Raw genomic sequence first — 10,966 nt, 5'->3', positions numbered from 1 at the left:
AAGCCTTTTATTGACGAGACCGGTCTGCGAGACCTCCAGCTCACAGCGGGGTCTCTGAGCAGGACTGGCCGAGCGACGAGCTAGCGGCTGGGGCAGGCGCCTGCTGGCTGTCACCTCACATTGAGCTTCTCAACTCCGAAAACTTTTAAGCAAATTGTCAATTTGGCATCAATTTTCACAAGACTGCCTATATTCGAAATCTAAACAGTTCTTTTCTCGCCTAAAACGTTCTCATAAGTGAATTTAGTGATGAATAAGATGGCGAAAATTGTTAAAATTGTCCTGTTGTTGGTCTGTCTAATATTATGACTGGCTGTTTTTTTCGCGCCGTTATTCGCGTTCTACGTCAGCGGTCACTTGACGCCTCTTTCTTTCACTCACTGTCAGTCGCTGGAGCCTGCTGGACCCTTTGCAGCTCAACAATGGCCCTGCCAACTTTATCATCAGATGAGCTGATCCAAACTTTAAAAGAAGATGGTTTAACTATGACAGAGATTGAAGTGCAGAAATTCAGAGGTGAGTACTGTCGTTAGCTAACGTAAAGTTACATTTAAGTGACACTTGCTGATTAAAGTTGGCTGCACGTTAGCTAAGTTACAGTTAGATCGAACTAACATTTATATCGGGACTTATTTGTAAGTTTCCACTAACGTTCGTTAGCTAGTTGTAAAGATTGTAAAGAAAAAAGCATAATATTAGCTGACCTAGCTAACGTTTGCCAGCTTAGAGTTGGCTCGTTAGCTCGAGTTCCTCATACAGAAAAGTTGAGTTAAAGTTAAGTTGATGTCCAAATAGTGCTGCAGCTATGTAGATAATCAATTGTGTAGGTGTTTAGTGTACGGGTATTGTATATTTATATGTTGAAGATGTTGGATGATGTTCGATTCCATTTGTGCACGTGGAACTCAGTTTAACGTTAGAAGATGGCGGCTATGTTGTGCACGTTAGAATAGACTAGTTGCATGTGGCCGCCATTTTGGACATCGGATCAGCGAGTGTGCGGTTAGACACTTCCAGTTTCGCGTTACGCCCGGTGCAGGTAGCCGGATAAAGCCGAAATGTATCTTTTATAGTTGTTTATAGAATCAATTATCACTTAAAATACTTCTAAGATCCATATTACTATCACACGAGCGAGTGGCAATTAAATGCACCGGCGTAATGCGACACACTCGCTGATCCGAAATCCAAAATGGCGGCCACGCGCAACTAGCCTATTCCCGGGTCTTCTCTATAGCAGTGTTTCTTAAACGTTTTTCAACATTGTAACTTACCCCCTTTGAATTGCTTTTTTAAGCCAAGTATCCCCTAACCAGTGCAAAACATTTTTGGTAGGACTTTTTTTAAAGAGGAAGAATACAAACAGCCTTTTTAAACAAAAACAAAAAAAAACATTTAAATGTTTTTTTTTTTTCAAATGTAGAATCCATCACTTAATTCATTCATTAATATAGTATAATTATTGTAGGAATTATGCATGATGTATTTTTAAATCAGTATTTTTGCAAAAAAATTCACGTACTCCAAAGTATCCCTAGGGGTACACTACCAATATTTGAGAAACACTGCTCTACGGAACAAATGAAATCTGTGGGAATTTCTGAAATGTGGACAACCAGTTACTGTGTATATACCCATAATGCATGAGTAATGATCAAATTCCAATGTGCTATTTATTAATAGAAAATTTACTTTTTACTTAATAGAAAATGAAGTGGATGGAGAGACGGTACACCTGGGCTTAACTGACTCAATGCTGGACCATCTATTTAAAGGCTCGTTCAAAAAGCAGGCCAAGTTCCTTCAAATAGTACGAAAGATGCAAGAGCCTGGACACAGAGAGGCCTGTCCCACTCAAAGGAACACACAACCCAACATGGGTAGAGACTGTCCCGTAACGGCTACTCACAGCACAGGTAGCCCCCCCCCCACCCCACCCCACCCCACCCCACAGCACTTCAATGTTATTAATGGAGAGTAGGGCTGGGCGATAAAACGATAGCGATAATTATCGTGATATAATTTTTCTCGATAAAACGATATCAAGAGGTCGATAAATGTTCGATAACGTTTTTGCGTTCCAAAAGCGTAACGAAACTCATTTGAACCGCGCGCCACACGGACCATTTATCCGCTCGGCTCAATGTCCAAACGGCAGCGTGAGCTCAGTAGAGCCGATGCGTTTACTCTGATCGGTCTCGGTCACGAAATCCAGTGAAAAGGAACACAATGTAAAGGCAGATGAAACAGCGCTGACAAACAGGAGAAACACTGCGCAACGATAGTCATTTTCCGTCTACAAATTCCCATCATTTACCATGGATTTACTGTAACATTAGCCTAGTAATATTAACTGCACCATGAAAAGTGGGATATACATATTGAATTGTATTATATTATTAATGTAGACAATGTATTAAAGGACTAATGGAATATAATTACAGTATTTAATGTATAAAGCTATTTAATGTATATAAGTATATAAGCTAATGTATTTACTGGCTACTGTTTTTCATACAAATACCATAGAAACAGACCTGCCAACCTGTACGCATTTTGCGTAGCGGATACGCATTTTGACATCAAAGTACGCTGGTACGATTTGTTAGTCTAAACTACGCAAAAACCTGGTGACGCCTCTGCACGCGCAGTCCTCAAATCAAGCAACAGCAAAAGAAGAAGAGTTCGACCAATCATAGCGCTGGATTCATTCCCCAAATAGCAAGCGGGGATGATTGACAGATGCGTAAGGCCTATCATTAAAAAGAGACTGAAAATCGACACCAATAAAGAATCCCGCTCGATCCGCCTTCTTCTACTCCCGCGGCCCGCAGTCTGACTGATTTCATAAGCGAGGACAGTAACGTTACAGTAGTCACTGTACATCTGACTCCTGAAGGTAAACGGGCTGGGCTGGGCTCGATATGGAAAGTTGAAATATTGTACTGAGTTAACCTAATCCTATGGATTCGATGATCACACGGATCGCATGGATTATCTTACTAATACTCCGTTCTTCATGGTCACTCAGAAAAAGAGGAAGACATCATTCAGCCACGCAAATAATAAAATGCTCAAGAAATACTGAACAATAAATCTTAATAAACTTGAAATCGCTATGGCTTCGTGATTATGAAAGTGATGTGATCATTTGTGGATTACGGATAAGCGCGAGTCTGGAGAAACAGGCGTTTATTAATTAATTCTCAGTGCTAAGAAACGTAGCCTTCATGTGTTACGTTATTGTGTTAATAATAACTAAAGTACCTAATTATGTTACATATTTATTTTGTATGAAAACTAGCGTGTTAGTTATGGATTAAAAAGTACCGTTGTATCAGTGCTGCGCGAGCTCTCTCACAAACACGGACGCGCGCACAGAGAGAAGATAATTGTAAAATTAAATTTGACGGGCTAAGTTTAAATTTTGTTCTTGCTTGTTTTTTGTTTTTTTCTGTGAAAATGCCAGAAAGCATTTTGTATTATCCATCCTTGTTTTTAAAATTCGTTAAATGACGAACGTTTTAACAGCCCTTATACACGGGTTTCTTGTATACAAACTATACCGGATGCGCGCGCATCCAGGAGGCAGAAAACCGCTATCTGTTATGCCGAGTTCTGTAAAAGAACATTGTAATTAACGTAGATTTCGCATTGTTTGTAATTTCTTGTTGACTCAATAATAAACTGCAATTTCAGAGTTGGATCTGTTTGTTTGTGTCTCATATTTAAAACGTCCAACTGTTTACGAATCAAAATCCGGACATAATGTGATGCATGTATGAATTATTATGTTAGACTAAGTTAGTAATGTAATAGCCAATGTTAGCAGTGCAGCATCTCTAGACCCCGAATTTGCTTTTATATAAGTGAACTTTGTTTACGTTACTTTACGACCTGCAACATTTCATGACACATATAACGTTACTTTACTGTAAATCAAAGATTTGACGATGGATTATGTGAGAAGCCATTAGTACCTCCGACCGTGGCGATTATAATCTATATATAAATATTAAAAAACTTAATCTCAGCAATGGTGAGATCTTACCGGATCCCTGCGCAATACATGACGATCTTTGGATTGTGGATGACAAGAGGTGGCCAGCAATTGTATGGCCTGATATATATAATTATCTTATTCAGACACCAAGTGTGTATACAAGAGAAATGATTAGAGCGTACAAATCCCTTGATGCATACAACTATATACGTGCTATGTGGTCATGTGCAGCTCGTCAAATTATGAATAGAAAGAATATAACATACAACTTCCTCCTTCTGTCCCACTCTTCCATTCGCCTAGATTTGGAATTACTTACAACACGTATAATTTAAATGAGCAGATAAAACACAACAGATAGGCCTGCATGTAAATAAATTACGCAACAACTCCTTGGCATTTTGACTTAGCGACAACAAAACCACTTTGCTACTAGCTTAAACCCTTTACTCCGGTACGAAGACCGCGGGTCTTTTGCCTCTTGGTTGCGTGCGCAAGCAGTGATGACGTCGCCGAGAAACCCATGTGTCGGATTTAAGTATTCAAGTATCTAACTTACCGGTATACTTGATATTCTTTTTAGAATAAGTGATTCGTTATGCTATTATTGGACTCCTGTCTATTTATTGTCAACTGTTTCCTATAATGTTTTGGCTAACATTTATTCAGCTAATGCGTGTCCTGTTTAAAATGCGCAATGTTCAAATGCAAAGACCACGTCACAAATAGAAGCCCTTTTCCCTGTGTTATTTAGTATCATATTTGGATATTGGAATAATAAATTAAGTAGCCTATCTTTTTTTTTTTTACAGTTTTATAGTGGTTTCTTAATTTTAGACTAGTTGACCAGCACACATTTTATGCAATGCAATATAATGCATGTGTGTCGTCGTCGCCGTCGTCGTCCACACCCCCACCCCCCCCCCCCCCCACCCCGTCGGTACGCAAAAAATAATTTCAAGGTTGGCAGGTATGTAGAAACCATAATGTTACATTTTGCCATGATAGTGAGGTGCTACAGGCTATGCCTGGTTTCATCTGTGGTAGTCATGATCTAAATGCGTGATACTGGATGACCAATGGTTAAGTTAAATAAAACTCAGAATCAGAAAAGTCAGTATTACATAAAAAAAAAAAATGATATGTTCTGACAATAGAGTAGTTTAAAACCACAATTAACGCTCTGGTTTCTACAACTGTCACTTAGGAGCAAAAATCTGCCTTAAACTTGAAAGAAATAAAGATTTGACTTTTATCGTGATAATTATCGATATCGACTGATTTTTTATTTTTTTTGGCCATATATCGCCCAGCCCTAATGGAAAGGTGATTTATGAAGTAGTGTTGTCACAATACCAAAATTGTGACTTCGATATGATACCAGACTAAATACCTCAATATCGATACCATGGGGAAAAAAACTAAATCAGTAGTAGTAGTAATTGAAAAATATGACAGAACTTACAATTCATTGTTTTTTAAATTCATTTGAAAAAATTCTTCTTTTTGACCATTCCTTCCCCTTAAAATAAAATAATAATAATTGCATGCCATTGACATTATCAATCATGTTAACATTTGCTAACCTTTAACAATTCTGGTTAGGATGACCAAAATCTAATTTCATGAAACGAGTTATTTAATATTTTTTAAATGTAATTTTATAATTACAATATAGATATTTAATTTAATTGTATCTCTGCTATATGAAGGCAATATAATTATTTATTCTTACAGAGGACATGGACACAGAGGAGATCCACACTATTACATTTCAAGTGCTAGATGTTGATGCTGCTACGAGGTAAGTGTTGAGTTTCATTCAACTGCAACACCAACTCTCTTTTATTAAGCTCTTATACTTACCTGTTTTAAAGAAATCGAAACAAATCATTGTACTTTAAAGTGGCCGTGAGGGCCTCTCGGCTACCGTAGTACTTACTATAACGAACTAACAGACGTAAATTGTCTTTATTTTTTCTTGTAAAACTAGTTCTCAGTCCTTTGGGAGACTGCCTGATGTTTATGTCCTCCCATCATTCCCTAAAGAGCTTCAAGCAAAGCTGGATGCCAAAGAGGAGGTCCAGAGAGTTCCACAATACAGGCACAAAATAATACGAGTATTGCATGAGACTGTTGCCATGTATACTATGTAAGTACTACTGGCTGTATTCTTTGTCCCGTGTGTGTGTTGTGTGTCTTGTTTTTTGTCTCTTGCTGCTCATTCTGTCTTTTGTTGGCACTGTTTCTGCTGGACTTGTCCATTCACCAATCCAATCCAGATGCTATATCTATCACTAATCATTTACTTTTACTGGTTTCTGTTCTAGGTATCCCACTCACACAGAGTATGTCAAGGTAGCCCAGGCATTAATCCGGAAATACCCATTCCTGAAGGATGTTACGGGAAATGGCTATGTAAGTAGCTTTGCTTAATGTACTCCATGATAAATATTAAACCATGTGAATGAACTCTGAAAGTCATTGTTGTCTAGCTAGCTTTGTTGTAGTCCTATCCTTCATCCTAATATGTGTGTATTAAGTCTCTGGAGTGACAATGGAAGCGTCCATATGCCAATCGACCGTTTCCCCGTTTATAGGAGCAATGTGACCACTCACCTGCAGCAGGTCTCTGAATAAAAGCACAAATGTTTACCTCAAAGCTTCCTCCAGACCTCCACCAATGAGGTGGGATAATTAATTAGTTAATATCCAGTCAGTTGTACAATTGATTAATCAGGTATGTCCTGGTCACTTATTCCAATAGTATAGGACAGGAAATGGTAGATGCAGTTTTACTTTCAGGAAGTAGTGGAGCTGGTGAATATAGCCTATAGGCTACTGTATATGGACACACATTTGAGCCTTGATTCCGCGACCTGCTGCAGGTGAGTGGTCATATTGCACATATAAACTGTGAAACGGTCTTTTGGCGTATGGACGCTTCCATTGTAACTCCATGGGACTAGCTTTGTTCATCCAAAGTGAGAGGTTTTGTTGAGTAATTTGGATTTATTTTTGTTGTTGAAATAAGCATACCTGGCACATGTCGCTGAAACGCAAATTCAAGACCGAACGTGCTCCACTTGTCCAAAATGATGAAGTGAAACTGATCAAAGAGAAGTTTGCCCATGGAACGAAGTCCAAGCTACCTGATGCTGAGAGTGCAAACACCTCTCTGAGAACCAAGCCACGATCAGTGAGTTGGATTTAAATAATTTTTGTTGTTTGATTGTCAAACAAGGGAGGGAAAGGGGGTGGGGAGTTGATTAGTCACATGTGCACAAGCCGTGGTAAGGGTCGAACTGTAAGGTCGTATCCTTACCTAATTTCTTGTCTCAGCTAGGGCTGTCGTGGTGAAGGAATTTCCCTTGCGGTAATTTTGAGTGGCTCAATAGCGCGATGTGCCATTTATTTATTTATTTATTTATTTATTTATTTATTTATTTGATTTATTTATATTTATTTGTTGCTATATAAATAAGTGTTATGATGTGGTCAGCATGCACAAAAACTAGTACATTTTCAGTAATGTAACCGAAACTAAACAGTGTCTATCTGCGCATTGAAAGGCTGTCACTCAGCACGCAGTTACAGTGGGAACAGCCTGTCTTTGATTCATATAACCGTTCGTTCAACGAACACGTTCAAAAACGCTGATTCATTTAAAGATAGTGATGAAACAAGGTGTTACTTTATTTTTAACTTTGAGCTCCACTTTTCAAGGCTCAGCTTACCGCGTCGCATGGGTAACGCTGAAGCTGATGCGATTTAATGTGTGGCTTTCTGATTTTTGTTTCCTGCGGCTTCCTCACGCTGTGGAATGCTGACCAGCGCTGTCACTGATGCCAGGGACATATTCAACATATTTCGCTTTCCTTGGACACAGCAACCTTTTCACAAATCTATATGACTTTACCTCATAGACAGACGCAGGTAATCGCACGCAATCCGTCGATCATTCGTCGGTCTATTTAGGCTTAAGTGCAAATTCACAAAGCCTCTGTACAAATCACCATGATAAAAAAAGTCTCGTTATCATTATTAACTTATTTAACATTCAATATATGTGAGCGAAGTTCAAAACAAGAAGGGTATTATTGCCTTATGAAAAAAGAAAATGCGAATATTGCGGTGTGCTGCGATTACTTGCATTCCTCTGCGGTTGGCTTGTCAGTAGCGCGGTACTGCAATATTGCGGTTATCGCAACAGCCCTAGTCTCAGCTAAACATACCCCCCCCTGCCTGTCTCTTTCTTTCACTCACCTCTCCTCCTCTCTTTTTTCCCCCTCTCTTAGAATACAGAAGTCAGATCTCTCAGTCTCTGTCCCACACTCCCCTGGCCTGATCCTTTTTTTAATTTTTCTGTTCTGTTACTATTTTGGTCAATAGGAACTTGATGTTCTTGGGGAAGATGCATCTTCAATCGCTGGTCATGTTAAGATTCTGCAAACACAATACAGCAAGGCGCAGCCAGACACTGTGATTGTACGCGACCTAATGCAGAGAACTTTAGCATGGAGGCAAAAGGAGATTGCAGAAGGAATGAGTGTTGAGGACACTGTGAAGAAATATCCCTTCTTAAAGACACCCTCAGGAGTAAGTGTTAAAAGTTAGATGTACCCTAGAACAACAAGACCTTTATAAAAACATTTAAATAAGTCTTGACTTTGTAAACATGGTTTGTTTAAACAGAGCTAGTATAGTCTAGAATTATACTCCACTTCGCATTCTCTTAACCCCCCCATAGCATGTTAAAATACTCTGTAATCCCCTTTCCCTCATGGTCAGGTGCTTACTTGTCTTTGTCTTTCTGCAGCTGTTGGAGGAGGTGGGTCGTATCCACTCCACAGCGAGCATTAGCTTCACTGATGGCTTTAACCAGATTGTTCCCAAAGTACTTGCCCTGGCTCAAGGAAAATCTCCACTAGTCAAACAGTACTTGGAGGCCAGAGAAGAAGCGCTTACCGAGGATCTACCAGGTACTTACAAAACGCTTATTATGAGTGTACTCACACAAATCAGTAGACAAAGTGCATTTTGAGATGATAATCAGATTTTGTGTTTGTATAAGCTACTGGATGCCTAAAATTTCCTTCAGGATGAATAAAGTATCGATTTTTCATGATTCTCTTCTAGGAATGGACTTCAGAGCGGCACTAATCCTCCTGCCAATCATTTTTAAAGAGAGTGTGGATCATCACATTATGATGGGAGAGGTATGGATCTCTAGCACTCTAGTGTTTTGTATTTTTTTTCTTTTTTGGGGGGGGGGGGGGAGGAATGATAGGATAGGATCGGATCGGATCGACTATCTCTTTTTCTTTTACCAAACATGTGTTTGCATCCCTGTCTACTTTGCTGTATTCTTCAGGGTGAACACAACACACCATACCCAATTGTCCAGGTGACCCAAGAAGACTGGAAGTCCACATTTGAGGGACGAAGCTCCTGTTCCCTGAAGGTAGACAGGGTCGAGGTGTGTGAAGGCATGAAGGTAGAGGAAGCCATGATCTCCTCGTTTTATTCATATTTTGTTTTCAATCTTGAATACCAACCCAAAAACAAGAACACTCTGACATTTCTCCAGCGATGTATTGCGAAAATTAATGTGAAGGGAGACCGGCCTCTGCCGACGACTGTAACCAGAGTTATAAACCACCTCTTCTAAATGCCTCGTTTACACCCACGTTTACACCAGTGCCCTAAGTGCCAAAGAAAAACTTTCACTCTTATGAAGTTGGTCCAACATGTGGGACTAACTCATGCCCATGAGGCAGGCTTCTCGATCACATGTGGACTCAATGACTGCCAATCCACTTTTTCTAGTTACCCATCTTTCAGATGTCATGTTTATAGAAAACATAGAGCTTGTATTTTACCTGCTAGTGAGGAGCCTGCTAGTGAAAACCCTGCTTCTGAAGATGAACATGAGCATGTTATGTGTGATGATGCAGATGTCCAAACCCCCCCTTGTATGGACACACTTTTATATAACTTTAAAAATAATCTTTGTAGCTTCATCCTAAAATGCAGGGAAAAAAACAATTTACCAGAATCAGTTCAGCAGGAAATTCTTAGTGATGTAAACTTTTTATTTTGTTTTTTTAAGGAGAATTACGATGAATTTGTATCTTATCATCTTAAAGAAAATGGTTTTGATGTCAAAGGATGTCCTGAACTTCAGCAGGTTTTACAGTCCAATGATTTTTTTGAGGAAGCATCAAAAGAGTTCTCTTCTCAGTTCAAATTGAAAGAATACTGTAAGTCAATGTTAGACTTGACTGAACCAGTTCAATACACTTTAAGAGGGTCTACAGGACATAAAATAGGTAGCTTCTCCTATGTTCCCATTTCTGATGTTTTAAAAAAATATTGTTCTCATGAGGATGTATGGGATGACATAGTGTCTGTAAATATTGAAGATGAACAGGTCTTAACTGACTTTAGTGATGGATTGTACTATAAAGAGCATCCTTTCTTTAGAGAATATCCAAATGCATTACGACTGCATTTTTATGAGGATGAATTTGAGGTAGTAAATCCTTTGGGATCAAAGAAAACAAAACACAAACTGTGCGCCTTCTACTACACTGTAGGTAATGTACATGGAAGGTACAGGTCTCAAGTGAAGCATATTCATTTAGCATTACTGGTGCGCTATTCCTATTTAAAGGAGTGTGGCTTAGAAGTTATCCTAAAGCCACTGCTAGATGATCTTAAAGTGCTCTCAACAGATGGGTTCACCCTCACTGTTGGTGGGGTTGAGCAGAATGTCCATGCAGCCCTAGCTACCATTTCAGGTGATAACCTTTCAGCTCACATGATTGGAGGATACAGTATGTCATTTAACTCAGGAAGAGTTTGTAGACATTGTATGGGAACATATACAGATATAAAAGAGAAATTTCAGGAAGATAGTTATGTTTTAAGAACATCTGACGTTCACCGGTATCACCTGGA

At 39.1% G+C, this 10,966-nt stretch overlaps 1 protein-coding gene across 1 annotated transcript; it reads left to right on the top strand.

Annotated features, from left to right (window-relative positions):
* Window positions 1–425: 425 nt before the first annotated feature.
* On the top strand, window positions 426–10,199 carry LOC308704327 (sterile alpha motif domain-containing protein 3-like). The gene is made up of 10 exons (XM_081388535.1): window positions 426–516; window positions 1,707–1,916; window positions 5,741–5,807; window positions 5,997–6,155; window positions 6,334–6,421; window positions 7,038–7,202; window positions 8,396–8,602; window positions 8,823–8,985; window positions 9,143–9,222; window positions 9,378–10,199. The coding sequence occupies exons 1-10, from the start codon at window positions 486–488 to the stop codon at window positions 9,672–9,674; spliced, it is 1,467 nt and encodes a 488-aa protein (XP_081244661.1). The 5' UTR covers window positions 426–485; the 3' UTR covers window positions 9,675–10,199.
* Window positions 10,200–10,966: the final 767 nt, after the last annotated feature.

The sequence above is a fragment of the Scardinius erythrophthalmus genome (assembly GCF_964197995.2).
Source record: "Scardinius erythrophthalmus genome assembly, chromosome: 16".
NCBI lineage: Eukaryota > Metazoa > Chordata > Actinopteri > Cypriniformes > Leuciscidae > Scardinius > Scardinius erythrophthalmus.
Note: the sequence above shows the minus strand (reverse complement) of the source record. Positions and strands in the feature narration are given on the sequence as shown.